Below are 27,624 nucleotides of genomic sequence, written 5' to 3' on the forward strand. Positions count from 1 at the left end.
CTGGTAGCCTAGGCCAGGCTGGTGTCCACAGAGATGGAGGTGGAGAGAGATTTTAGAGGTAAAGTCTATGGAACTTGGTGATTGATCAGATGGGGAGAGGGGGAGTTTGAGATACCCCCTCCCAGTCCTGGCTTGGACAAATCAGGGCATGATACTGCCATTTACCGAGATGGGAATGTTGGTCGAGGGGCAGGCTTGAGAGAGGCTTCAGTCAGGGTGCCTGCAGTATATTCAAGACCAGATGACTACTGAGGCAGCTGGATATGCATCAGGGGTTGGATGAAGGTCTCTTGGTGGGGATTCGGGGTAGATTCTGAGTCCTTGAAGAGAGAAAAGGAGGAGGCTGACTGCTGGTGATCAGGCCAGACCACGGTTCTAGTGGATATTTTTTTATTGCAAATGATAAAATCCCCAAATGATGTAAGCCCCCAGGGAATTTACTGTTTCTCCTAAATGAAGCCCAGCTATCCTAACTTCAAGCATGGCCACTCAGGGTCCCAAGGAGATCCTCCAGTTTCTGCCTCCCCTCTTTTTCTCTCTGCTTCCCCTGTGTGTGGGCCTTCCCTCTCCCACTGCAGAGGGGCTCTCCCCACCAGCCTGGGCAGGATAGCAGCTGGCAGCTCAGCTTACATCATCCCAGCCCAGCCATGCTAATGGAAGAGAAAACTTTCTTCCAGTGTCCACATGAAACCCCACCAAAAGGACTCAGAATCGCTTTTTGGATGGTACATGAGTACGTTCCAACCACTGTTGCTGGGGGAGATTGTGTAATGTGAATGACAGTTTCCCCAAAACCACATAGAATTGGTGAGGGGTGGTCCCCAGGGCAAGTTAGCTTGGCAGAAAACAAAGGTAGATACTGTTGTTTGCCAGTAAGATATTAGAGGATGTCTTCCGGGGGCTTTTGGAAGAGCTCCTTCCTTCCAAATGGACAGGATGTCTGGAAGAGCAGCAACCACCTTGTGGCCGAGAAGAATAGTGTCCTGAGGATGGCAAAGCAGAAAGGTGGGGGAGCCTGCGTCCATGATGGCATCATGCAGTCATTGAATTCACCAGCTTTGGAGCCTCCCTCCCACCAGACTACTTAACTGTAATAAATGACTTTCTATGTTGAGCCATTTTGACTTGGGTTACCAGTTATTTGCAGCAGTGAGGTCTGTGCACACGCCAGGGATGTCCACGTCCTAATCTCCAGAACATACAGTGCATACATTAGGTTGCAGGGCAAAGGGGAATTAAGTTTGCAGATGGAATTAAGATTGCTGATCAGCTGACCTTAAGACAAGGAGACTCTCTTGGATTATCCAAGAGGCCCAATGTGACCACAAGAGTTTTTATAAGTGAAAGGGGAAGCAGGAGAGTCAGAGGAGGATATGGGGCCAATGGAAGCAGAGGTCAGAATGATGTGACTGCTGGTTTTGATGATGGCTGTCCGTTCAGTTCCATGCAATTGTGGAGGAAATGATGAAGTGACAACTCACGTGTACTGCACCTGCAGGTGACATTTAATCCTGGCTCTTCACCCCTCTCTTGCTCCATTGTCTACAGTGATTTGAGGTGGGTGTCCTGGAAAGCTGTAGAGGGGGTGATGGAGGTGGGTTTGGAAGGATAACAGATGCTCCCATGCCCAGTGGGCTTCTTTTCTAGCTGCACATTCGAATCCCCAAAAGAACTTTAACAGTACCTAGAAGTCTGGGGACACTTTTGGAGATGCGGCCAGGATTTAGGTATTTTCCACCCTCTTCACCCAGGTGATTCTGGTTTGTGGCTCGAATTCAGGTGCAGGGAGCTGGATAGGAAAGAAGGTATCCAGAAAGCATCCCGTGTAGAGGCTGCTTACCCACCCACCGCAGCCCACCCGGCCTCAGGAGACCCTGTGCCCTTGGCTACAGCTCAGCCCGGGATCGTGCAGCGCCTTCCACATGAGCAGCATCTCGTAGGGCGCGAAGCGGTGCACAAGCAGCAGATTGCGGTACACGCAGGGGTCGAAGGAGGGCTGCCGGGCGCCAGGCATGTGCACGCCGAAAGGCCGGATGCCCTCGTGACCGCTGGGAGCCAAGCCGGCGCGCTCCAGACACATGCCCATGTAGGCGTCGTCGATGGGGAAAAGCGGGGTGTGGCGGGCGGCCCGGTGCAGGGCCTGGATTGTGTAGTGGGACAGGAGGAAGCCGCCACCGCTGCAGTACACCGGGTAGGCCGGCCCCGAGAAGAGCTGCGGGGGCACGAAGTACTTGCTCCAGCTGTCGCGGATGGGAACAGAGCCGCTCATGAGCTGCCCGACGAAGAGGTGGCTGTCGGGCGGCTGCGCCTCCAGGAAACTGACCACGTTGGCGGTGTGCACGAAGACGTCGTCGTCGCCGCTGAGCAGGAAGCGCGCATGCGGGCAGCGCACCGCCAGCCAGTTGAGCAGGTGCACGTGCTTGAGCGTGAGGTTGAGGAAGGTGTCGGCGAAGGCCCACTGCAGCACGTCGCTGTGCTCGCGCGCCTCCAGCGCCACCAGCGCCGCCAGCTGCTCGGCGCGCTCGGCGTCCTCTGGCGCGGCGGTGCCCAGCAGGAAGAGGCGGCGCACCGGACGCCCGCCGTAGCTGCGCTCCTGCCCCCAAGTGCGGCGGATGAGCTCGCGCCGCTCGTAGTTCGCGGGCGACGACTTCACGGCCAGCAGCAGGAAGGCCCCGCGGCCGCCCGCGCACTTGGCTGGCGAGTCCCAGAGCAGCGGGAAGTGGCGGCAGTGGCGATACCGCAGGTAGTCTTGGATGCGCGCGGGCAGCTGCTCAAAGTCGGCCGTGGCATTCACGGAGGCATTGGCCATGCACGCGGGCCCTGGGCTGGATGCGGACGGTGGCACGGCAGGGGTCACACCCACAGCTGACTGGGAGCCATCCCTCACCTTCTCCTGCTGAGACGTGGACACTTGGAGGAACCACTGACCCAGGGCCAAGAAACTCACACCCACCAGAAGGCAGGCCAGGAGCTTGGATTTCATGGACCTGCGGTGGTGAAAAGCCATCTGTGGGGAGGGGGAACCGAGTCAGCGATGAGCCTGGAGTCGTCTTTGGATCAGGGGACTGACACCCTTCCCCCGGTCACGTCTCTCCTAGAGCCCAGAACCAGCCCTTCCTCAATTCTGTTGTTACGAAGGTAAAAAAGAAATCAGAACTGAACTGAAGCACTTCACATCTACCACCGCCGGAGGTGTTCTGACTTTCAGATCTGTGTATCTCACTGCCTCCTGACATCTCTGGCCATCACCTAGGCCCAGCGGACTCACCAAGTCGAAGTTAAAGCCTCTGTCTCATGGTGAATCCATATGCTGCTTTTTCTACCTCATGGATTGGTACCACCATTAGCCCAGTTGCTCCAACCAGAAACCCTGACTTTCCCCCACTCTTAACTTATATCCACTCTCCAAATCCTGTTGATTCTGCATCCAAATCTCTCCAAGCTTATTTCCTCTTCTTTACCCCTGTGGAGCCCTGACCCTGTCTGACCTATTTCCCTCCTTGCCACTGGAGTCAAGGAAGCATGAGGTGCTAGTCCTGGACTCAGACCAGGGTCAGAATTCTGGCATCATTACTTGTATGTATTATCTTGAACAAGTCCTTTCAGATTTCTAGGGCTAAGCATTTTCTTCTGTATCAAAAGGTTAGTAGATTCTTACTTTATAGGGTTGTTGGGAGCATTAAATGAGCATAAAGTGGCCAGTCAATGAATGGCACCAATTCTTTACCCTCTTCGGGATCCTCTGGCCCCACCTCCTTCTGTTTCTACCTACTGGTGTTATTTTTTGTTCCTCATACATGCCAGGTCAGGCCCCTCTCCTTTGTGTATCAAAATTCCCCGCCTGCCTAGGTACACCTCAAGCCCTGCCTTCATGAGGACACCTCAGGACAAATCCCAGATCACAACAGCCTCTCCTGTGTTTACTCCCTGCTAAATTCAGCCACACCAGGTCCTGCCCTTCTTAAAACACTGCTCTGTTTCAGGGATGCTGCTCTCTCCTGGCTTTCCTCTTCCCTCTTTAACTGTGTCTCCAATTTCCTTTGCTCATTTCTTTCTCTCTAACGTCCTATAATGGTGGAAGGTCTCCAGGGCTCTCTCCTAGAGACTCTTCCCACCTTTGTGCGAGATGATTTCCTTCACTTTTAGGATCTTCAAACTCCAGAACCATATGTCCAACCAACTGCCTACTACTTACCAGCTCCATGTGGTGGTCCACAGCCACCTCGGATGCAACCTGAGCTCCCATCTTCCTCCCTAGAGTTGTCCCAGAGTTCCATGCCACCATGTTGTTAAAGCCAAAAACTGTGATTGACTCCCTCCTTTCCCCCATCCCCCAGCCCAAGCTTGGTCTGTTCTAACTCCTAAATATTTCATCAGTCTCCTTCCATTCCTACTATCAACAGGCTGACTCAAGCTAGCATCTGCTGCTCAGATGAAATAGCCTCCTGCTTGGTCTCTCCACATACTTTCTTGGTCTCAGCTGATTCCTCCTCTGCAGCAGCTGGAATAATCTTTGAACAATGCTCTTTCCCTCAGCTTCGCACTGTTCTCTACCTGGCCTACTCATCAGCTAAGTCGCAGCCTCGGACTGCCAACACTTCCTACCTTGGAGCTTTCCCTTGTGCTGTTCCACTGCCTGGATGGACCTCCCTTCCCCTCCTTTACCTAAATGCCTGCTCTGCCTTCTCACCCTCTAGTTCCACTTGAGTAGGAGTGTCCCTGGGGAAGGTTTAATGCAGCATAAAGGAGACTATAATGTTATTTATTTAGTTTATCTTCTCTCCTAGTGTGTAAGCATCTTGAGGGCTGGGATGGCATCTCTCTTGTTCAATACTGTCTCCCCAGTGCCCTGCCCAGAGTAGGAGTTGGGACAACATAGTGGTGGAAAATATTGGCTGTCTGGGTTCAAATTCTGCCTCTAGTATTTTCTAGCTTCATGTTCTGAGCAAGTTGAATTTAGCTCTCAAATACCTACCTCTTAAGTGTTATTGAGGAGATGAAATGGTGATATATAAAGAATTTAGCATGATACTTGGCAGATAGTAAATGTTCAGTAAATATAAGCTATTATGATTATCAGAGGTACCAATAAATATTTGTTGAATGAATACTTTTTGCCCAGAATATGTGCTCAATGAGCGTTCTCAGATTGAGTCATTTGTGCATAGATGTTACTGAGTAGATGTACTCTCATGTTTGGGTCCATACGCAATGTCTGGCACAAGATGGGCACAGAGCAGGTGTTCAATGAAATAATGACAGCAGTTAACTACAAATAAAAGTGGGAGAACCTTGCAAAAGCTATAATCACTGAATCCTGTTAGAAATACTAGATGTAGATTCCTACAGATCTTAATGGATTCCTGCTTCAGTGTTTAATGTGCTGAGAAAAAGAACCAGCAAGATAAACTACCTGGAACATTTGGGATGTGCAATACACATCCCAATGAATGAATGAAAAGAATGAAATGAAAGAATACAAGGATGAATGAAAGAATACAAGGATGAATGAGAATAGAATTTAGAGTCTAAATAACTCGGCCATGAGCCCCAGCTTCTTTCATTAGCTGTGTGACTTTGTATAAATTTGTTAAACCTCCTAGGCTTCAGTTTCCTTATCTGAAAAATTAAGAAGTTAACATTCATCTCTCGATGAAATAAGGAGCAAGAATATAATACTGTCAATGCTAAAAAGGGCCATACAAATGCTAGTTTAAAAAATAACTAAAAAGCATTCTCTACCGCCTCTTCCTGCCCATAATCATTTCTAGAAAGAAAATTATCTCAGTCTTAACGCAACAGTAATTCTTGTCTTATTTAAACCTGCATTTACTTTGATAAACTTCATCCAGGAACCTGGATCTCAGCCACCTTTTGATAAGAAAGTAAGAAAAAGATCGGGCCAGGTCCTGTTCCTGAGGGTGGTGCTGGTTTGCTGAGCTCTGTTCTTGGATGCTGATGCTGTGAAGCTATGGGTGTCCTCTGTTTTTTTTTTTTTTTTTTTTTTTTTGCTGGATTCCTCCCTATTCTCAAAGCACCCTTTCAGGCACCCTGGAGTCCCTGCATCTTAAGCTTTCACAGCCTCTGCTGGCCCTGATCCCTTGTCCCTCAGGACTCAGCTCAAGTACCACCTCCTGCAGGAAACCACGTGGTAAGTCCAGCTCAGTGGAACCTGTGTCCTCGTTGATATGAGCTCCACTGAGTAGCAAAGTTCGTGAGAGGACAGATGCGCTGCTTAGCAACTCTTTTGAACTTCAGGTTACTCATCTGTGGGACCTTTGGCAAGTCATTTATCCCAGGATTTGTGAGCTATATATGCTCAGAGGATAATATGTGTTGATTTGTGTAAGGCACTTAAACCATGCCTGGCAGATAGTACCATAGTAACGTTAGCAATTGGCTAACACAGGAATGTTCTAGGGGCAAAGCAAGTGGTCTTTTTATAGATTAAGTCTAGCCTTCTCATGCAGGATTGTATAGAGTTCTTGTGTAACCCTATTACTCTGCTCCTTTCTGTTTCTCTCTCCACGTTTGCCTGCCTCATTGCAGTGCTATTCACTTTGCTTTGGATTCTCTCCCTTACTTTCTTAGAAGAGGAAAAGTTCCTATTAGTTATTCCCTCTTCTGGATTGATTGCAAGCAATGGATGGCTAGAACACTGATTCCTGGGTCATGGTCCGGCCCCCTACCACCTGGTACTCCTGGGGAGTATATGCACCGTGGATATGGTGGGCAAACACACCTTTTTATTACCTTTGGCCCCAACCAACCCCCAACGTTAAGCCCTAACCCTGGAGCTTTGCCCTGGTTCCTTTCCCCTTCTGGTTCCTTCTGGTTCTTGCTTAGTACTCTTAAGGAGAGAGGGGTGGGGAAGGGGAGAAAATGCACCTCCTTGCCAATGGGAAGAAGCCCAAGCCCCCACCTTACCTTGAGTGTCTGAGAGAGAAGAAACAGACAGGAGCCATCCCCAGCCTGGGACCTACCTTTAACCCCGTTCTTTCACAGGCTGAGGTCTCACCCCCAGGATGGTGGCTTAGTTCAGTATTCACGAATCTGACCAGTCCACGCACCCTTCCTTCTTATAAGGGGAGGAAAGTCGGGGACAGCTACAAACTTCCTTCCAACACTGTCGTCCTGCTTACCCTTTATGATGAAGCTAAATGTTCTCTCTTCTAGGCGTTTTCTTGACTCCTCCATCCACCAGCTGTCTCGTACACTCCCAGCAATACACTTGACTGAAACACTTTGATGCTTTATTGTAACGACCAGCTGCTAGACTGAGAGCAACTCCAGGGCCTAGGACCTGTTCTGTTAACACAGGATGTGCTTTAAAATCTTTGTTGAGTAATTTGCATGGGAAATATTCATCTAGGCACACTTTCTAAACACATTAATGACATCTGAGTATACTGAACTTGGCAAGGGATCAAGGGCTTCATCCCATTACCACTGTGAGTGGTCGAGAGGGAGATGAATCAGACTTAGCCCTGGTCCTCAAGAGCTCACTATCTCTTGGGGGAGCCAGATACTAAATAACTATAAAGTGAGGTGATGTGTACAAAACACAGAGGGAACTTGGAGGAGGAACCTGAGTGAGCCAGGGAAGACTTCACATTAGAAGTGCATTGTATCAGTTACCTACTGCTGTGTAGCAAACCATCTCAAAACTTAATGGCTTAAAACAACCAGCATTTATTATTTTTCAAGATTCTGTGGGTTGCCTGGAGGTTCTTGTGCCAGACTCACCTGGGCTCTCTCATGTGGCTCTGTTCAGCTACGTGTAAGCTGGGAGCTGGGCTCAACTCTGGCGGCTGGGCTCACTCTCGTGGACTCTTTCATCCTGGGCTGCTTCAGGGCATGTGGGTCTCAGGATTCCAAGATGGTGATGGTGGAGACTACAAGCCTTCTTGAGGCCTGGGCTTCAGAACTTGCAACATGTCACTTCCACCACATTCTGTTGATCGAAGCAAGTCACAAGACCAATCCAGATACAAAGGATGAAGAGTAGTTCCAAAAATTTGTGGCCATATTTAACCTACCACATGGATTTTGAGGTGGTAAGGCGTTTGTCCAGCAGGTAAAGAGCCGTGTAAAGAGGGACAGGACACTCTGGCAGAGGTGGGAATAAATAGGTCGTGTCTGGTGAACATGCCAGGTTTAATGTAGGTAGAGGGTAAATATTGGGAGTTGAAGGTGCAAAGATAAATTAGAGGTTCCTAGGAAGGGCCTTGAATGCCATACCTGGAGTTTTAAGTTGATCCTTTGGAAGTTTTGACAAGTTTGCATCTCTTTTCAAGAGTTCATTATAGCAGTCCATTTGTGGTATAGATGTTGGAGGGCCAGAGTAGAGGAAGGGAACCCAGATCAGGGGATAGAGTGATCCATGAGAGAGGTGTGAGGCCCAGGCCTGAACTGGGCAGGAATGGTGTCCTCAGAGCTTGGTGACTTAACTACATATTCTGTGAGAATGTCCCCCCCTCCAACTCCCCAGGCTCCTTGTCCTCCTTGCTAATTCAGAGGGGCTTGGTAGGGGTGAGCGGGATGTCTGGATGAGAAGAGTGAGGATAACTATGAGGTGGAAGTGAGTGGTGGGAAGAAGTGGGAAAGAAGGGGAAGGAGCTTGCAAGTAGGTTTTGGGTGGGGATGGTGAGATGTATCTGGAGGACTAGGGACCGCCAGTCCTACTGGCAACTTCATGGTGGCTGAAGGACTGAAAGAGGATGAAAGCACCAATTTAGCCTGGGGTAAATGAAGGCAAGGGCACAGCCCCAGGGAGGGGCCTGACCATATTCCTCCTCAGACAGAGCAACTCCTGTCCCCACTCAGGGCCGAGAGTCCACGGTCTGTCGCAGAGCAGACATCCATCCGGGTTAGCCCAATGACTTCATTTTGTTAACTTATTTTCTTCAAGCTCCCTAAAAACTCATCTTTTCTTCTTGGCAGAAATGTCTTTTGAGCAGTTTGGGGATGAACTGAAGTGGGGAGAAAGTTAAATGGGGGTAAATTTATTGGATTAAAATGAACAGACTTTAGTATAGGCAGTGATGACCCGCTAGGAAGGTTCTGGAGTAGCCAGGGAGGAACTTAGATGTATGTGCTGAATGTGTGTGGCAGGGTGGTTTCAGGAAGGTGTGTTGTTCAGAGGTAGAATGAAAGTAATCCCAACTCCTTTTCAGCCCTCACCTTTACAATGGGCAGGTGTTTTAATCTAGTGTGAAAGGTTTAGGTTCCAGTGCTTGTGCTGCTACACCTTATTCAGAAAACCTGGAGTGGGATAAGGCAGAGGAACCCGTTCCCACCTCCAAGGCAAACAGGTGCTGTGGGCACATGTCGGCACCTGATAACCAGACGGGAAGGCAAGTTGGTTGGTCCCTTGTTCGATGGAAGAGGGATCCAGAAGAGGGGGTGAGTCCTCAGGATTTTGTCCAGAAGTTTTGAGGTACCCCTGGCAGGCCCAGGCCAGGCACTCTTACAGGAAGGAGCCTATTCAGAAAACACCATGATGCTACATACTACACCATGGTGCTAACCCTTCAGACAATCCTACATCTTACAGATGTAGAATCCGGCATTTACTGTTAAGTGACTTGGACACAATCACATAGCTTTTCAGTGGAGGATCAGGATCCTAAGCCAGGCTGACAACAGGACAGGAAGTATGTAACAGCTACTTCCCGACAGTAATTAGTCAGCCAGGACTAATGCCAGTGGGCTCCAACTCCGAGCCTGCTGCCTCCATGCAGTGTCGGGTCAGGGTCACTCCCTCCACCCCTCGTGCCATGTGAAGGACCACGTCACTAGCCCTGCCAGCAGCCACAGCTGAACCCAGCCCATCGCTGGCATCATCCACAGACTGTGAGGAACCAGAACTCGTGCCCTTACCCCAGCTTCCTTTTCAGGTGACTGATGATTCTCTTTGGTTGGAGGTGTCCTTGTCCTCCAAAATTCCTCTACCTAATCCTTAAATAGTTTGGTTTCTAGGACTCAGTCTGAGACCCTCTTCTTCCATGACTCATCCACTCCCATAGACTCAAATACCATGTATGCTTTTGATTTTCAGATTTCTATCTTCAGCTCAGATCTCTCAGCTGAGGTCCAGATTCACTATTTTTTTTAAAAAAAACTATCCTGAAGCTCTCCACCAGGATATATAGATATCTCACATGAACTCGAAACTCAACAAATTCTAAACTTATTTCAATGATAACTCACCCAAATCTGCTTCTTTCTGTATAACTCATATATCTGATTTTCTACCTCCAGTGCCTCTCTGTCCACCGTTACCTCCCACTCAGACTACTGCCTTCCCCTCCTGCCTGGTATCCCTACATCCACATTGGCTCCCTTCAGTCCTTTCTCCACCCTTTCAAGAGCTTTCCAAATTCAAATTCTTTACATGGCTTTCAAAGCCCTTTGTGACTTAATTCCTGTTCATCTCTCCACTCACCTCTTGCTCTCTCTGCAATAACCAGCCTTTTTCCTTTCCTAATTCCTCTCATCCTTCAGTTCTTAACATAATGTTCATCTTCGGGGAAGTCTTCCCTTCTCCAATCCCCTAGGGCACACTCATAGAGCTCCCTACACCCTTCCTCCATGACACCCATCTCAATATAACTGGCACAATTATTTGTTAGACACTAGATTGCAGGGGCCAAATGGCAGGGTGTCTGTCTTGTTCTCCACTGTACTCCTAGCTTCTAACATGACAACTTTCCAGTTTGTTGAATGGATGGCACAGTGCCATATGGCACATAATAGGGCTCAAGAAATGAATTTTCTCTTTTTCACACTTTCTCCACATTTTCCTTTGAGAATCAATTCCTATTTTGGGACTAGGCTACCGAACAAGGAAGTTCCTGATTTCTTTCTCACCCAGGTAGATCCATTTCGCATTCTAGTCCAGAGCTGAAGCAAAAAAAAAAAAAAAAAAAAAAAAAAAAAGGCTGAAAAACCATCTCAGACATGTCAGAGCTGAGCCCAGAGTAAGCTCAATAAAAATTCTTTAAATTAAATGATGATGCTTTTGTATTGGGAGTGTGTGTGGCAGGGTGACTTCAGACGTGGAATTGAAGCAATCTTAACTCCTTTTCAGTCATCGCTTTTGCAAAGCACAGTCCAAATTGTGTCCTGTCAGGCAAGGATTCTTATCTCACCTCTTGCCAGCTCTACCTGTTGATCCAGGCAAGGCTAGTTCTCCCTTACACACAAAGGAAGGACACTATCATATGTTACAGTGATTGAAACTACCAATTCCAGCAGGCTCAGCTAGGAAAGCTAATATTTGAAAAGCTGTGGTTTGCAAAACTAGGTGAGTTGATGAATTGTAGGAAATTCTAATTTGTTTTACATGTTGTATATACATGGCACTTGGTCATTGCCAAAGGCAGAACCCTAGACATACGTGGCTTATGCAGTACATTTTTTTTTCTGTTTCCAACCTGTCCTCCTTCATTGTGTGAAGCTGGAAGGTTCGTGTATTTACTTCGGAGCTCCTCAAGTTGAGAATGCTGTGTACACATGGATCATTAAAGTTTAATTGAAAATTTATCAGCTTTTAACCTCGTAACTTACCCAGGCTCAGAGTAGAAAGTTACCATAGGATCCTTCAAGACTAATGACAAAAAAAGTCCCAGCATAGTTACTAAACATCCCTCCCATGAATAGAATTGCTGCTGGCCTAGACAGCACCTATGACTTAGAAACTGGAAAATGGTGTTTTGAGACACAGCCCTACCAAGGCACATGCATGACAAGCTAAGCACAGGCTGGGTGTCAGCCTCTAACCCCCTCTCCCAGCTGGGTACCACTGTGTAGTGCACAAACTGTTCAACTAAACGTGTGGTCCTGCCCTTATATATGCCTTTACATAAATGTATAGGTACATTAAATATAAACCAGGGATAAAACATTACCAGAAGTCTTACTCAAACTACCATTTAATGCTTTCACCTATAGAAGTTAATGCTGAAATATAGCCTACATTATAGCAGATTAGATAAAAATACATAATTCTATCTTCTAGAAAAATGACTGTGGCATTAGCAAATCAAATGGAAAAAGTGAATAAATAGGTCTTAGACCACCTGGAAATGTCCTTATACATATCCAGGACAACCTATGTTTATTAAATAATTGCTAGTAGAACAAATACCTGCACCAAAATGAAACTAGGAAATGCTATATTAGCTTGAACAGTTTATCTAATGGTCACATTGATAAATGACTCAAAAATATCAAAAGTATGGAAATGCTTGAGAGTAAACAATGCTTTATCAGTACATTAAACAGCAATGATGTTAATATCTATTTCTTAAAATGATCCTGTTATTAACTGGTACTAAGTAATTTAGCTCTAAAAGAGCCAAAAGAAACAGGACTATTTGTGGAAAGGATTTTGAACTTTTCCTTTTAGAAAGTTAAAAAAAAAAAAAAGGTGCACCTGACTAAGAGAGCTTATTAGTTCCTTGACAGTTACCACATGACACATGTCTACAGCATGAGACAAAAAATGGGCAGATGATCTCAACTTTCTTGGAAGCCAACTCAAAGCTGAATGCAACTAGCATTTTTGGACTTTACAGTAGGGAATGGAATTCCCCTTATAATGAAAACAAAATCACATAATTTCCCCCGAAGGTCTAGGCACTTTGCAGCAGGCTGTCACCAATCTAGTAAATTTGATATGAAGAAATAATTTATAGTGTAAATACTTAAACACAAATTCTATGATTACATTCACCAGAAAGTGAGGGATATCTGAAATGTGTAAAACACTTTCATTCTGACAAATACACACGGGAATCACCCTGCAGAGAAGTGCAGTGGGAAGAACCACTGTCCTTCCACATTTGCTGAAGGTCCAGAGAAGGGGAAGCAAACTCCCAGAACCAGGCGGTGCACTTCCCAGGCTTTGCAGGCCACACACATCTCTGTTGCGTACTCTTCTTCTTTCTTTTTGTATGTTTAAATAATACCTCTGAAATGTAAAAGTCATTCTTACCTTGCAGGCCATATAACTGCAGACTGGACTTGAGCTGTGGGCTGTATGCAGTTCACCAACCCCTGACAGAGCCTTGTGATATCCTAAAACATTTTTTTTTCTCTTAGGTGCAGAAGAAGTCAGGATGAGTGTTTGTAGGGAACCATATTTACATGCTTAATGATTTCTCTAATAAATGTGCTTCTGCTGCAACCTTAAGAGTTACTTCTGCAACTCAATTTAAAAGTCATGACCTGCAGATCTGATGTTTGCCAGAGAAGTTTCAGAAGCTCTACAACATTTTTGTGAATATTTAAATTAATATTTCAATTACTAAATCTGGTCTGGCGTATCAACATTGTGCTCTTTAAAGCAATGAAGCAGGTCTTGTTTAAAAGGGTTGAAAAGGAACTGTGAGCAAAATGTGACCTGTGGTTGGTGCTATAATACTGACAACTACTGAGCTAAATGGAGTGGGGCAATTCTAGGTCCCCTGCAGGCCTGTAACTGAGTGGGTTTTAGGGTTTTCTAGCAGAAAATATTCTTGTGATCATTTTCTACACTAGCTGCTAATCAAAATAGGCAGCAGTTTGCTAGATTTAATGATCAACGAAGGCCTTGTGAAACAACACTAGATACTTAAAAGGGGCTCAGTCCTGCTTATTTCCAATGGCTGGATGTGCATGAACAACAGAAATTTCGTTGGCATTAACACTGCTTAACTTCTTTAGCAGTCTGTCTTCTCCTAAGCTGCTCTGATTGACAACTTTGTTTTCCACTTTTCCCTCAATGATGTCAAGTTTTCATTTCTCAAGGTGAAAGTTTATGGTCTAAAGTCTTATCTTTAGTTTTATCTTCAGTATAAATTTCAAGTGAAGCAGTATCTATACCTGGGTCTAGGTTATTTCCAAATAAGTAAAATACTAAAACATTAATTACTAAGCATAAATTTACTACTTTTTACTTCTCATTTTTACAGAGACTAAAATATTTGGGTCCATTTATAAACATGTTCTTTCACCACATTCAAAGACTGTACTATAAAGAAACATATGCCTCGGTAAACTGAGGTGGCATATTCATAAATTTGTTCTTTTACTACAGAATGCTGATGTGTGGCAGTTTACAGTTGCCCACCTCATTTTCACTGGAAGTTAAGGTTACTAAGGGTTAAGACTTCTAATCAATATAGATTAGAAACAATTAAGAACAGAAACAACCTTGAATGGTCTGAAAGAAATGAAAGATGTGTCTTTGTTAAGGAAAAAAGGAGAGTAATTTTGTCCTAAGGTAGTTGCTTAGAGGTTGTCTAATGGTTTTCCAGAATGAGAAAGAGGGAAGTAAAGGACAAAAACCTGACTGGGCATAGAAAGTTGTAAAGGGCCTGCAGGAGGTGGGGGGAGAGAGAGGGGAAGAGGGATGAGGAGAGTATCTTATTCATGTGGTCTAGCTGGTTAAGACTGAATGCATTTATTTATAATTTTAAAAAAATGAGCTCAATAGCATACAAATGCAAAACTAGAGGTTTAAATTCCCTCTCTGTTAAAAGGACAAAGTTTCTTGGCCTGTTCTTAATAAGAGATTGTAATTACTGTCGCTTTGGTTACATGAGTAATTAAAGTTTTTTTCACAGTGACCTGTAATTTTATTTAATCAAGTGTTCAAACCTTTTAACAACTTCCCCAAATCAAATTCTAAACGAAGTCTTCTTGACCTCTAACTGGCTTTGAGCTATCCCAGAGGGCTCCTGGAAAATCTGAAAGGATTTGTTCTCTCATCTTGTAAAAAGAGAGGTGTTAAACTAACTAGGTTTATTTGAAATGTTAAATTGCATGGCAAGCATTGTCAGATAAACGATGCTTAACCTTTCCTAGGTTATAGTTGAATGGGTATATGTTATTAATGTAAGTATTTCAGGAACTGCATAAAATTTCCAGAAATTTGTTAATGTCACAGCTGTCATGATATGTCCTGGTGTAATGTGATCAGTCATAACTCCAGTTATTTTAAAATGTTGAATGTCACGGAGACAACCAAATTTTCTTGTTAATTGCATTCTCATGAACTCTCATCAGATCTTTAACCGTAGACATTTTGAGCCCTTTGTTATTCAGAGGTATTGTTTTGCTTTGATGCTTTCCTGAAAACTAGTGTAATCAGCTACAGGCTTCATCTTCAACAACAAATTCTCAGAGATTGATGGAAAAGACTACAACAGGTCCTGAGGTACAGGCTTCCAGGGTCATTACTTACATAACTTTAAGATCATAGCATTGGACTGAATAAGGATTTCCAGAACTAATGGAGAAGCTCATGGTTTCATAAAATTGCTAAGTCAAATCAAGAAAGACTTGAATTTATCATATGGGGCTGAACAGACTGAAAAAGAATGATTACAATTCCTTCTATGACTTTTGCTTGGAATACTGCTGGCTCTTTAATGTTCTATTTTCTGGATTTAAGGAACCCTTTTCTCTTAAGCTATCCATAACTTACAGCAATTTACTAGATTATATCTTTGCAAGCAAAAATGAAATATTTATCTTTTCTCCCTGCTTGAACTCTCCAAAATTTTGAAAACATTCTTATTGAATATTTATTTTCATGGCAATATAGGTATTTGAATAAGTTCAATAAGAATTTGTTCTCCTTATAACATGACACAATTGGAAACACTGGTTATATTACCAAGGCTTTGACTAGAATGTCGTATTTGAGGATGATGTGCAGTTTTAAGGAACAAAGGCTGACTTTAAGGAAACCCTCCTTAAGACAAAGCCCTCCTGAAAAACTGGCCTAGTACCTGGTTTAAAGGGGTCCCAGTCTTACAGGTGAGTAAGGAAGGCTGCTTCCTGGCAAGCCCAGGAAGCTTAGGATATTTTGGGGACCTGGAAAAGGAGGACTTCATCCAAATCTGTAGGAATGCAAGATAAGTCTGATGCCAAGCTCTTGGCTTGGATTCCTAGCCTTGAGGCTTTTAAAAGTACAATCTGGGATTCTTAAAGTTCAAAAGGCCTATGTCATCAATTACTATTCTTGTTGTACTGACATAATCAAGCCGGGTTTGATGAGACTAGACTTGTTTTGCAAACAAAAAGTCTTACCTTGATTATCTTTGATAAAAATTGGGTGGTTATAAAGAGAAATTTTATGTTTCAATGGGAAACTATAATATACCCTGTGGAGTATCAGATTCTAGTCCTGTTTATTCTCCTTGAGCTATTTTCACCTCTTTGTAAGCTGGATCCTGCCACCTTGTGCATTTTGTCACTAATTAACATTTCCATTACTACCCTCCTGACTTGGCATCACTAAGAACTAAAACTTTCCCTTTCCTGAGGCCCTCCAAGCTGGAGCTTGACAGTTTGATGTAACTTTAAGGGGTTTACCACCGCCAACTGTTTGGGCCACTGAGGAAGTTCACCAGAACACGGTCCTCTGAGCTCTGGGAAATGACTATGTGTTTGAGACTGCCACTACCATCCTATTCCACTGTTTAAAGTGGAGACTAACATCTAGAAATCCTGATTGACTGCCCTCTGCACTCGAAAACTGAGTTTGTAATCTGGTCCAACTATTAATTTCTACTTTTCCTCTTGTTTCACCATAAATCTATGTCTTCCTTCCCTGTGCAGATCTCTTATCTCCTAATTTCTAACCTGAATCTTCTCTCCACAGCCACCATATTGGCTTCTGGTTTGTGAAACTTCTTGGAAAGTTTTAGACAGGGGAAATAAAGGGATCCAGAATACACAACTGTGGCATTAAAAAAAAATATTTTGAGCTGAATGCATTTGAGAATTAACAGATGCAAGAGGGTTTTTTCCTGAGCTCCTTTTATCTGCCTAAAGGCAGAACTTCCCTAAAGAACTCAACTGTCATAAATCCTCTCCCCTGGGAGTTTCAGTGCCACATCTGAAAAGACATTTCCACAGAACTATCATATCTCCCATCTATTCTCCTAAGGGCCCATTTATCTTTCTTAAAAGTTATTATTTTTCTTCTGAATGCCCCATCTCTTATTAAGATTGTATATAAACCCCAAATTCTGCTTCAAGTCACACTTTTTTTCTGAACTCTCATTTATGTAGGTAAATAAGAACCTGCCCTTTCTCTTGCTAATCTGTCCTTTGTCACTTTATTTCACTGGCCCCCCAAAACTGAATCTAAGAGAGTGGAGGAAAGGCCTTCTCCCACAACAGGAGAAACTGTTAAGTCTATGGTATGCTCACATAAACCTCAGTAGTACTGGCAGTTGCTCTCCATCCAGCAACTACAATTAGACATAATTAAAAAAAGAAAAAGTTTCCTTATTCTTAAAGGAATTGCAGCAGTTTAAAAAACAGTATTGAACTTTTCCATTCAGATGGGTCTTGACTTTTTTCACTTTACAGCTCCCTTCCACAATGGGTTTTAACTACATTTAGCCAAGTTTTAGTCATTATTTCCAAATGTTTACCCCATGGTGAATAAGCTGTAATTCTGGACACTGAATGATAAGACAAAAATGATCAAACTAATTATATTAGGGCATTGATATGATGCAAAATGCAAGACAGAGGTAGATCTGCAAATCGCCATAGTTGCAAATTCCAGTTAGAGTTGGTTCTCTTTGAAACATCAGTTATACATAAATGCTTATTCAGTAGCACATCATAAATCACGGGGTTAGAATATTTTTCTCTGTCATGTAAATGTGAAATTGAGAGCTAAAATAGAACTATTAAACTTAGAAACAGATTTTTTTTTTCCAAGAGCAAAGTAATATGCAACCATAGGACTCATTAAAAAAAAACCTTAAACTAAATTATTAGTCACCTTTAGGAATTCTGGATAAATTCTGAAGGTGTTGGCACTAAAACAACTTAGTTTTTTTTCAGGCATTTAAAAAATTTCATGCATAATGTACCTGAAGTTTTTGGCCTCTTGATTTTCTGACTTCACCTCTTCCTCTCCTTGGTATACGAAAAGCCCTCTTGGTGTGAGGAAAGCCCAGTCCTGGAAATTTTGCTGTGAGGTTAAACCATAATATCTGATCTAATTCCAAGCCAAATACCACTATTTGGGGTTCTCATTTGTGGAATATTCAAAAACAAATGTTTCTCCTGTTAATCATTAATTTATATAATACCACAAGGATAAAGGGATTTCTTCAGGTGTGCAAATGTTTCATGAAAGCACCAAGGTGGGGAGTAAGTGGCCAATCAGATGAACACAACCACCTTTCACCTAGCTTTTCCCCTAAAAAGAGTCAAGGTGCTTTCAATTTTCTGGAGTGAAAATGGTATCCTAGGTAGGATATTAAAATGTGCAAGCCAATTGCTTTTTTTTGCATCCTCATAAAGTACTAATGTTTTCTAAAATATAACTTCCTATACGGCTCACAGATGAGCACCTTCCACATCAGATTATACGCAAACAAACCATTATTTGCTCAGCAGGAAGCAGGTGTTTGTACCTCCAGTTAATAGGAAATCTCAAGAAAATAAAGGGAGGTGTGTGTTAATAACCCTGTAATAATACAATCTAGAATCCTAGAAGGGAAAAAATAAAGCCACTGAAATAGAGACGATTTAGTAATATCCTAAAGGTCAGCAGTATTTGATATGGCACAAAACCCTGAGTGTGCTAACAGGTTGCTAAAGGGAGCCACATGTTGAGGCACAAACTGATTTGGAAAATTAGAGTCTGGATTTAGTCTCCGCTTTCTGCTCAACACTTCTAAAATGTTTTTTGCTGAGCTTTCTTGCTGCTTATTTACACAACAGAAACAAGGGTCTTTGAAGTTCTGGCCACTGTGTTACAAGTCTCTGATGAGGTGCTGGGCAACTTTATTCAACGAGAAATCTACAGATGGTGGTGGCTGAACTGCTCATCCAACAAACTGTTCTTTCTAAAGGGCCTCAGTGTCAGGGTGTGCTCTGTACCATAATCTGACTTTAATACTGCAGAACCTCAGTCTCAAAGCGTTTAGCAGCATTGTCAGGAGGGATTTGCCTTTATTTCTATACACAGATCCTTTATGCAGAAGTGCATTTTAGTGAAAAGTACAAAAAGACAATGGTGTGAAACAAATGACCTCGTTTAAAAACGTCAGATGGCTGATAGTCTAGGTAGCTGCACATGAAATGTAGCCAGACATCAGAACCACGTGGGAAAAGAAAGAAGAGTCTTGTGGGCTTGTGTTGGAACTGTTTAGTTTATATTTTCCTAAGGCACAACCAAAGTTCTTTTAGATTTATATGTTGGCAAGTGTTTTTCTTGCTAGAGGATCATAAAAGTAGGTGGAAGTATCGTCTAATGGCATGTTGGTATGCTAAAGGAAGGAAAATAATACTTGGACTAAAAACTAAGGCCAGCAGGTGAAGAAAAACAAAATTCGTATTGGTTTTAAATTTGTACCAAGGCTACTTACTGAATACTGGAAAAATGATAGAGAAGTGTCATACTTTTGCATAAGAAAAAAATGATTTTCCTTTAGAAGCTGTAGCTCAGAATTTAATCTGGGGTTATGACACTATGTAGTAAAAACAATCTGGATTTTATAATACTGTATAAGCAGGAAAAAAATTGTAAAAATGCTAAATGGTACAGAGCTACAAATATGATGATATATGAGTGAAGGGGTCAAAAAGTCAGGTTTTTTGACTCCAGGCAGGTGTTAAGTGAAGAGTGATTCAGTTTGTTATACATTCAAATCCAAATTAGAACTAGCTGCCTTACAATGAGATTTCACTACCATTTTTGGTAGTTCTGTTACAAGTTCAAGTAAGTTAGAGCTGTTTTCAACCCTTATATCTATTTTCTTCAAAAAAAAAAAAAAAAAAAAGAAGGAGCAGGTATTCTAATAAGCTCTGTGTAAGTAGGATCCTGATCATTTTAGCTCTAGTTAACCCAACACATTTCTCTGGGCGTAACTATGGCCTCTCTGATAACTGGAAAACACTGCATAATTTAAAAAGTCTGAGTATAACGACATTCACTAGTAACTTCAAATAAGTTATGCTAGGAGGATGAAATACGGGAAGGTCAGGCCACTGATAACTGCCTAGCCATTAAAACAGTGACAACTTAAAGATCTGCTGAAATCAAAGGAAACAGAGCAACCATCTTTAACTGGCTGGAGGTGCAAATTCCACCAGTGTCCTGGCGGCCTTCATAAAGGGTACAAGATGACCTATCCACTCTGCTAGGCTGTGACCACACACAGAAACCCAAGAGCCCACTGCAAATCTGGAATGTGACGAGTATAAAACCCAGTGGCAGGTCTAAGCTTGCTTTTGACACTCCAACTAGCACAGAGACAGACAGTGAAGAACTACCAAAATCCCATGAATAGTTGTTTTTCACCTTAGAAAACCATCCATGAGGTTACTATGAAAAAAATATAAATCAAGGCTGATACAGCTAAGTGCTGCCTCACAGCTGGCCGTCTGGATATGGGGTTTTGCCAGTCCCTAGCTGACTGTTTTCATTATTTAATCAAATATTAAGAAAAGTTTAAGTCACATGTGAGCCTTGTCAAAAAACAGAAAAAGGTTAATTTCCTATGATCAGCACAAACTGTTAACCTGTTAAGAAAAGCCCAATTTTTCCAGCATTCGAGTATATACATACATATCATGTCTGTTTCTTTTTAAACATCTTAGGGTGAGGAGGAAGACAAATGAGATAAAGACACAAGCTTAAACATCCAGCAAGCCCCATTCCTCATTCTCTCTGTGGCTGGCAGCATTAGTCAGAAAGTCACTCCTTTGCTGCAATGGTCATGATATATTTGAATGTGTAGATTTTAAGGATTTCCTTATTCATTTGGCTAGGCCTATGTACGTGCTTTTTCATTTTCTTGGTGGAATAATTCATCAGTGCTTTCTGAGAGGCTCAAACAGGATCACTGGCCAGATTCCAAAGAGAAACTGTTTGGAAAGAAGTTAGGACAAAATGAAAGAAGATAAAATTGTTCCATGTTATCCCTGAAAAAGAATGAAAAAGAACCCCTGGGCTATGACTACAGTGCTTGGTAGGTTTGCTAGCAGTTGTCCTGGTATTAAAAACCTGAGCACAGCATATTCTTTCCAGGTCTGAACCAGATCTCAGAAACTATCTTTATTTAATTTATTTAAATATTTTAAGCATTACTTTGTCAAGTATTTAAATCATCTCAGATCCTTAAACAACTCTGCAATGTAGCTATTAACAGCTCCATTTTACTGCTGAAGAAACTAAGGCTTTAAGAAAATAAGCTTGCCCAAGGTCACAGAGCAGTAAGTGGAAGATTCAACAGCATCTGGTTCCAAAGCCCGTACTCTCTCCACTACCTCTCCACCACCCCACCCTCTCGTTCCACCTCCATCCCATCTTTCCATTACCCACTCCTCCAACACACACACACACACACACACACACACACACCCCCTAGGAAGTAGACTTACCTTCACTTTTGGCCTGTATCTCAGGTAAAGTGTTCTTGTATATAAGCTGAAAGAAAAGGGGAGGGGGAAAGCTCTTCAGACGAATTTTTAATCCATGCAAACTGGCTTACTGACAAATTTAACCACAGTGCCTCTGCACATACAAAGTAAATGCAACACTGGTAAATGAACTTTGTTCATTTAGTAACCATATTTTGAGGACCTACTTTGTGCAGAACACTTGGCAAGATGCTAAAGAAGACAGAGAAATGATCAACTCTCCGACTGTGACCTCAGGATGTCTACAGTTTGGTTGTGGAGCATTCTGCTTATGCTTAATGGAGTCATATTATAATTGCCAGTTTCATCTTTGAGGATGTACGTTAGCAAGAATTAAGGTAAAGTATCCTTAGAATATTTTAAAAATGGTTCTATTAGCTCTACAAGGATTACAAATAGGTATGAAGTAACCAGGAAGTTATCACTTCTTTATAGCATCCTCTAAAATGAGTTACCTCTGAAGATGAGATGAGATTCTAAAATCAGTCCATATAGCAAAAATAAAGTTAAATTTATCCCTGAAAAATTTATTAGACTGTCCATAACTTACAGCATACATAATTTTATGTATAGTACACTATTTAAATGTATTTGAATAGTAAATATACAATGCATCATGAGTACATATGCAAAACATAATTTTATAGTATGAAAATTTTTCTCCTTCAAATCAGAGAATGAAAAAGAGCATGTATGGTTGAATTTGTGTAGTTTAATGTGGCTATGATGCCACTCCACTGTACCCAAAACCAGAACTGTGAAGAGAAACATCATATATTATGAAGAATACTTCTTAAAATACAACCTTACTCTGACAGTTTTTCAGACATTAATCTCTAAAAGAAAGTTGCCACGTTTTCCCTTTTCTTTAGTAAAGAGCCCTGGACTGGGGCAGAGAAGCCCTGGATTCCAACCTCTGCTGTCACCTCCATCACTCCCAACTATTTATTAAGTATCTACAACGTAAGGGCAAGCACTGAACCCAGAGCTTTATACACACTTCATTCTTTAACTACCCTATGAGGTGGGTATTATTATTCCTGCTTTGCATGTGAGGAAGTCTCAAAAAAGGTCAAATATTTCATCCAAGGTGCCACAGCTAGTAAATGCTAGAAGCAGGACTTGAATTCGAGTTCTGTCTAATCGTCAGCCAATATATTTACTCTAACTGGCCAGTGACCTTGAGTAAATCACTGCCCTCTGGGCCCCAGTTTCTTGCACCATCAAATGAAGTTACATTAGATGATTCCTAAGGTCTGGATTGGTTTGGGGAGACAGAAACTCTGGGCTCATTTCAGGCAATACCACAACAATCATGTGTGAGGTAACTGGCTTCTCTGAGGTTATCTTTCCTCAAGCGTAAAACAGGACTGTCATGAGGATTAAAGGAGGTAATACATATCAAGTGCCTAACCCAAATGAGGCTATGAGCTGAAAATTCAAACTTTTATTGTGGAAAATTTCAAAGAGAAACAAAACTGCCTATCACATAAAGCTGTTAAACACATTTTCTTATCTTCCTTATATTTGCAGCATCTGTAGTGATGATTCCTGTTACATTTCTGATACTGGTTACTTATGCTTTTCCCCTTTTCTCTTTCAGTCTTACCAGATGGGTCAGCTGTTAAGTTACTGTATCTCAACTCCAAATCTGCCCTTTTATATTCCCTCTTGTTTGTGATGCAGGAGCTGAGACTACCAACTGCATTTCTGCATTGGCAGATGCTCCTGATAGGCTCTGCTAATTAGGGCATTGGAGAGAGACTGTAAAGCTGGAGAAGAAAGAAGGGACTTGTTCTTTTTCATTTTATTTTCATGAGGGGCTGTCAACTTGTGGTTCTGTGAACACTTCATCACTGTGGCAGTAGCATTTCGTTCCTTCTTAAGAGGCCTTGGCTTCAGCCCCACAGGGTCTTTCCTCTGAGCTCAGATACTGGCTCCAGCCAAGCACTGCCTCCTGTTCAGACGTCAGTTTGGAGTCCCCATATTCTTCAATATTTCTTCAACATGATTTCATCAATGTTTCCTCATGGCCAGTTGCAGGCCATGCATTTTTGGCAGGAATACCACAGAAATGATGCTGAACTCATCTAAGTGCTTTGTATCAGGAGTCACACTACTCTGACCTGCTCCATCGTGGGCAGGGTTAACCTTAGATGCATGATGGTCAAGGTGGTTGCTGACAGTTTTCTTCACTTAAAGTCACCATTTTCCCCTCTGTATTAGTATTTCATGGGGGAGACATTCTGAATTTTGCCAATTTGTGTTCCTCATCAAACTTTCCCCTATCAACCAGAGATCAACTGATAACTGATGTCTTTCAACTATCCCTAAGATGGTTGCCAAATGGTGACTATCTGTTTCTATTGTTCCGTCTACATTTATTAGTTGGTGTTCTTCTGTAAGGAAGAGCTTTCCTTTCTATTTATTCATTTATTTATTTATATTAGTATGCATTCATGGATCCCTATTTTATTCAACAGGTTGTAATCTGAAACCCTTGTTATTTAATTTTGATACTCAAATTATCTTAGTTTTGGAAATGGGCCAAAGCATGCTTTTCAGCCTTCAGAGGGGACAGAGCTAGGCAATATATGTATGTGTAAACATATGTATATATATATATATATTTTTAACTTATATAACACACATACATCTAAGTTTGTCTATATCTGTGTCTACACATGTATGTATGTGTATGTGTGTATCACACACTCTTGAGTTCACATCAATACTTATAATTCTAATCTGACCTCTTCAGAGTTCCTTCTATCTTTCTCTCTTACCATATTTTTAAATCACTTGTAATACAGTAGAGAAATCAGGCTTTTGTTATCCTCAATATATTTTACTTTTTTTTTTTTTATTTGTTATTGTAACCCATATCCCAACTCCAGCTACCTCCTCCATCCATCCCCTCCTCACCCCTTCCTCTCATCACCCTGCTTTCTTACCCTGCACAGTAGCCCCTTCCCCATCACCACAATTTTCTTGGAAGCTCAGCATGCTGCTACCACTGACCCCTTTTCCTCATTCCCTACTCCTCAGACATTGAATGCTGCTTCCTTGGCACAGCACTTCTTCCCCCTCATTGCCCTGTTTCCTTGAAGGGTTTCCACATCAGGAGAGGGAAAGGAGAAGGTGGAAAAAAAAAAAAGATGGAAAGGAGAAGGCAGAAAATAGAGGAGAAAGTGGGAAACTCTAGTCTTTTTAAACAGAATACAATAATTTCACCTCTTCTTGAGTATTTATTAGAAAAATTCATTGTTGTATTGTATTACACTGCAGTAATGTCCTTGAAACTTCTTGGACCATGTAAAGGTGCTAAGTTTTCAATTCTTGGGTTTGCTTTATAGTTACTCTTGTTTCTCCTTTTCTATCATTTGTCGGTTTTCCCAAGCATTTCCTTCCATAATCCCTCCCTCTTCAATTAGATATTTCTAATATGCTATGGGCTGAAAATCCAAATAATCAATGCAGTAAGAAATTGCAAAATTAATTATATTTAGAATATATGCAGAATTAATTATACTTAGAGGTAGAGTTTAAGGAACTCTTCCATGATTAATAACCTTTAGCTCTTCACAGTATGAATTCAGTGATTCTTGTTTAAGCTGCCCAGAGTTTCTTTTTATATAATTCTCAGATAGTTAAATTTTACATAATTCAGATTGCCTAAATAAGTTGATCTCCAGATAGGTGAGATGCAAATGTTATTTTGAAAAGGTATTCTAAAAATTTCACTTGAGTAAATTTTCACATTGGTTCAAAGGAAAATTTTCTTCCTCTTTCCACGAATATTTCAGGTCTCTCAATTCTTGAGATGAATTTGAGATTAAACATAGTCTGATTCCCTGGTAAGGAGATCAGTATGTACATATTCATTCATTAAATCATTTAACAATATATACTGAGTTCTTAATATGTGACAGGCATTGTTCTAAGCATCTGGGAGAGTAGCAGTGAGTAAGATAAAGTCTCTGCTCTCAAGGAATTACAATCGAATTGGGGGAGGTAAAGAAGTAAATAAATATATAACTGGTTACAAATGCTGTGAAGAAAAATAAGGCCTGGTAAGGGGACAGAGAGTAATACAGAAGTATTACTTGAATAGGACGATCCGAGAAAAGTCTGATTCCACTTCTGCTATAAATGGCTGATTTCTAGCAGATTCTTTATTCAGGAAGCAGGGAAAGAAAAGTGACAACCAATTTATTTCAGGGAAGGAAACAAATTAAGTTGGGGACTTCAGATACTCATGCTTTCCCAGTCCCCACTCAGGGGAGCTGGCTACTTTCCTGCTGCCCAATTTGTTCTCTATAAACAAAGATATGCTGATTTAACAAGAAATGAAAATGTTTACATCATACTTGCATTAAAAAAGGAAATGAATGATCTACTTAAAATGTAGATCATGTGTCAGAGGTCAGTCACTACAACTGTTACTCTTTATGGATGAGAAGAGAGAGCTTCAGAGAGAGGAAGGGACTTGCTTAAGGTCACCTAATGGCAGAGGTAAAGCTGGAACATAAGTTCCTGATTCTGTCTCTGACGTTTTATATTTACACCATCCTATTTGAAGAGTAAAGAAAGAAACACTCCAATCCAAGGCTAAAAAAGTCTCTATTTCCTACCTGAAAAGGATGTGAAGATAAGAACCAAGGCCAGTTAAAATATGCCACCATGCATGAAACTGTGTGGTAACACCTATGATAGGTGGTACCTTCTTTCGAAAGTTCCTGTGTGGAGAGGGGGGAAAATCACCATGTTAATTATTTTTTATACTTAGCAATTAGTACTGACGGTCTTAGAGCATTCTGAAATCCTCAAACATGGCAATTATTTAATTTCCTTAGGTCTGCTGTTAGTCTGCTGTATTGTTTTCCAAAGTATATCTTGAGTAATAGTATTCTTAGCACGTCCATGAAGAAAGGACTCTGTGGTCAAAATAAATGTAGGAAACTACATAGTTTGCAGCCCTCTTGGAGATTTGTAATGCATATTAACAGATTAAAGGCTTTGAAAAGTCCTACCATTACTAAAACAGTTTATCTTCCTTTTCTTCAGGTAACCTACTAATCCATGGAACCCTTCTTTCAGGTAATATCATATTAACACCTTATGGAACAAGTGTTTTCTGGAAAACACTTTGGGAAACACCAGACAACTTAGCTATTCACTCAAGAAACTAGATATAAGCTATTCCTATGCTTACTATTACCATCACTTTAGAAAAGCACCATACAGTCTATAAAACCCTTTTGTACCTATTACTTCATTTCATAGTGAGTCTCTGAGATGGCTATTATTAGCTTTGCTTTACAGATTAGGAACCTAAATTTCAGAGAGATTAGTTGAGTTGCCCAATTTGCTCAGCTAGTGGCACAGCTGAGTTTCAAATTTTAGATCTTCTGATTAAGTGTGCTCCATATTAATATTCTCATTTATTAGAGGGGGAAAATTCAACGTGAAACACCGAATTATTTTTCTAGGTATCCTCATGAATTTTGGAGACATCTCTAAGAACCCAGAAACAAAGAGAATCTCACCTTCAAAGGTTGATGACTTATTTCAACATTGTAAAAACTCCAATGGCAGCTCTGATAGATATTACTGATTCAGAACAACTCACTTAAATCTTAGTTTTCTAGGCAAGGTGTATTATTTGTTTGTACATATTTAAAGTTTACATTTCAATATGTATAAAAGTAGGCAAAATAATAATGTACCTATTACCTGGCTTCAACAATTATTATTTATGGCCATTCTTATATCATCTAAACTCTTACCCACTTCTCCCCCTCTGTATTATTTTGAAGTAAATCCCAGATATTGTATAACTTTATCTCTAAATATTTCAGTATATATCTCTAAGAGATTAAAACCTCTTTAAAACATAACTATCATGCCATTTTCACATCTAAAATATTAACCAGCATGTGAATCAATGAAGTTAGAACACTCTTTCACTCCATACACAAAAATAAACTCTAAACGGCTTAAAGACTTAAATATAAGACAAGACACAATAAATCTCCTAGAAGAAAACATAGGCAAACATTCTGACATAAATCTTAGCAACGTTCTCCTAGAGCAGTCTACCCAGGCAATGGAGATAGGAGCAAAAATAAACAAATGGGACCTAATTAAACTCATAAGCTTTTGCACAGCAAA

General features: G+C 41.7%; 2 protein-coding genes across 3 annotated transcripts in view; both read right to left on the reverse strand.

The window, feature by feature from the left end:
* Positions 1-373: 373 nt before the first annotated feature.
* B3GNT6 (UDP-GlcNAc:betaGal beta-1,3-N-acetylglucosaminyltransferase 6) lies at positions 374-10,875 on the reverse strand. Of its 2 annotated transcripts, XM_072969124.1 has the most exons (3): positions 7,747-10,875; positions 7,143-7,308; positions 374-3,007 (listed from the first exon to the last, which is right to left on the reverse strand). In XM_072969124.1, the coding sequence occupies exon 3, from the start codon at positions 3,005-3,007 to the stop codon at positions 1,865-1,867; it is 1,143 nt and encodes a 380-aa protein (XP_072825225.1). In that variant the 5' UTR covers positions 7,143-7,308; positions 7,747-10,875; the 3' UTR covers positions 374-1,864. The 2 variants fall into 2 exon arrangements, with proteins under 2 accessions (XP_072825225.1, XP_072825226.1); XM_072969125.1 differs by lacking the exon at positions 7,143-7,308.
* A 3,558-nt stretch (positions 10,876-14,433) lies between these two features.
* The window catches only part of ACER3 (alkaline ceramidase 3), a 147,277-nt gene continuing 134,086 nt past the window's right edge, over positions 14,434-27,624 (reverse strand). The window contains exons 9-11 of the mRNA XM_072969156.1: positions 26,085-26,189; positions 21,412-21,457; positions 14,434-20,895 (exon numbers count right to left, since the gene is read on the reverse strand). Coding sequence (XP_072825257.1) covers positions 20,842-20,895; positions 21,412-21,457; positions 26,085-26,189 — 205 coding nt within the window. The 3' untranslated portion in view covers positions 14,434-20,841. The remainder of the gene's footprint in view (positions 20,896-21,411; positions 21,458-26,084; positions 26,190-27,624) is intronic.

This window comes from Vicugna pacos, chromosome 10 (assembly GCF_048564905.1).
Source record: "Vicugna pacos chromosome 10, VicPac4, whole genome shotgun sequence".
Taxonomy (NCBI): Eukaryota; Metazoa; Chordata; class Mammalia; order Artiodactyla; family Camelidae; genus Vicugna; species Vicugna pacos.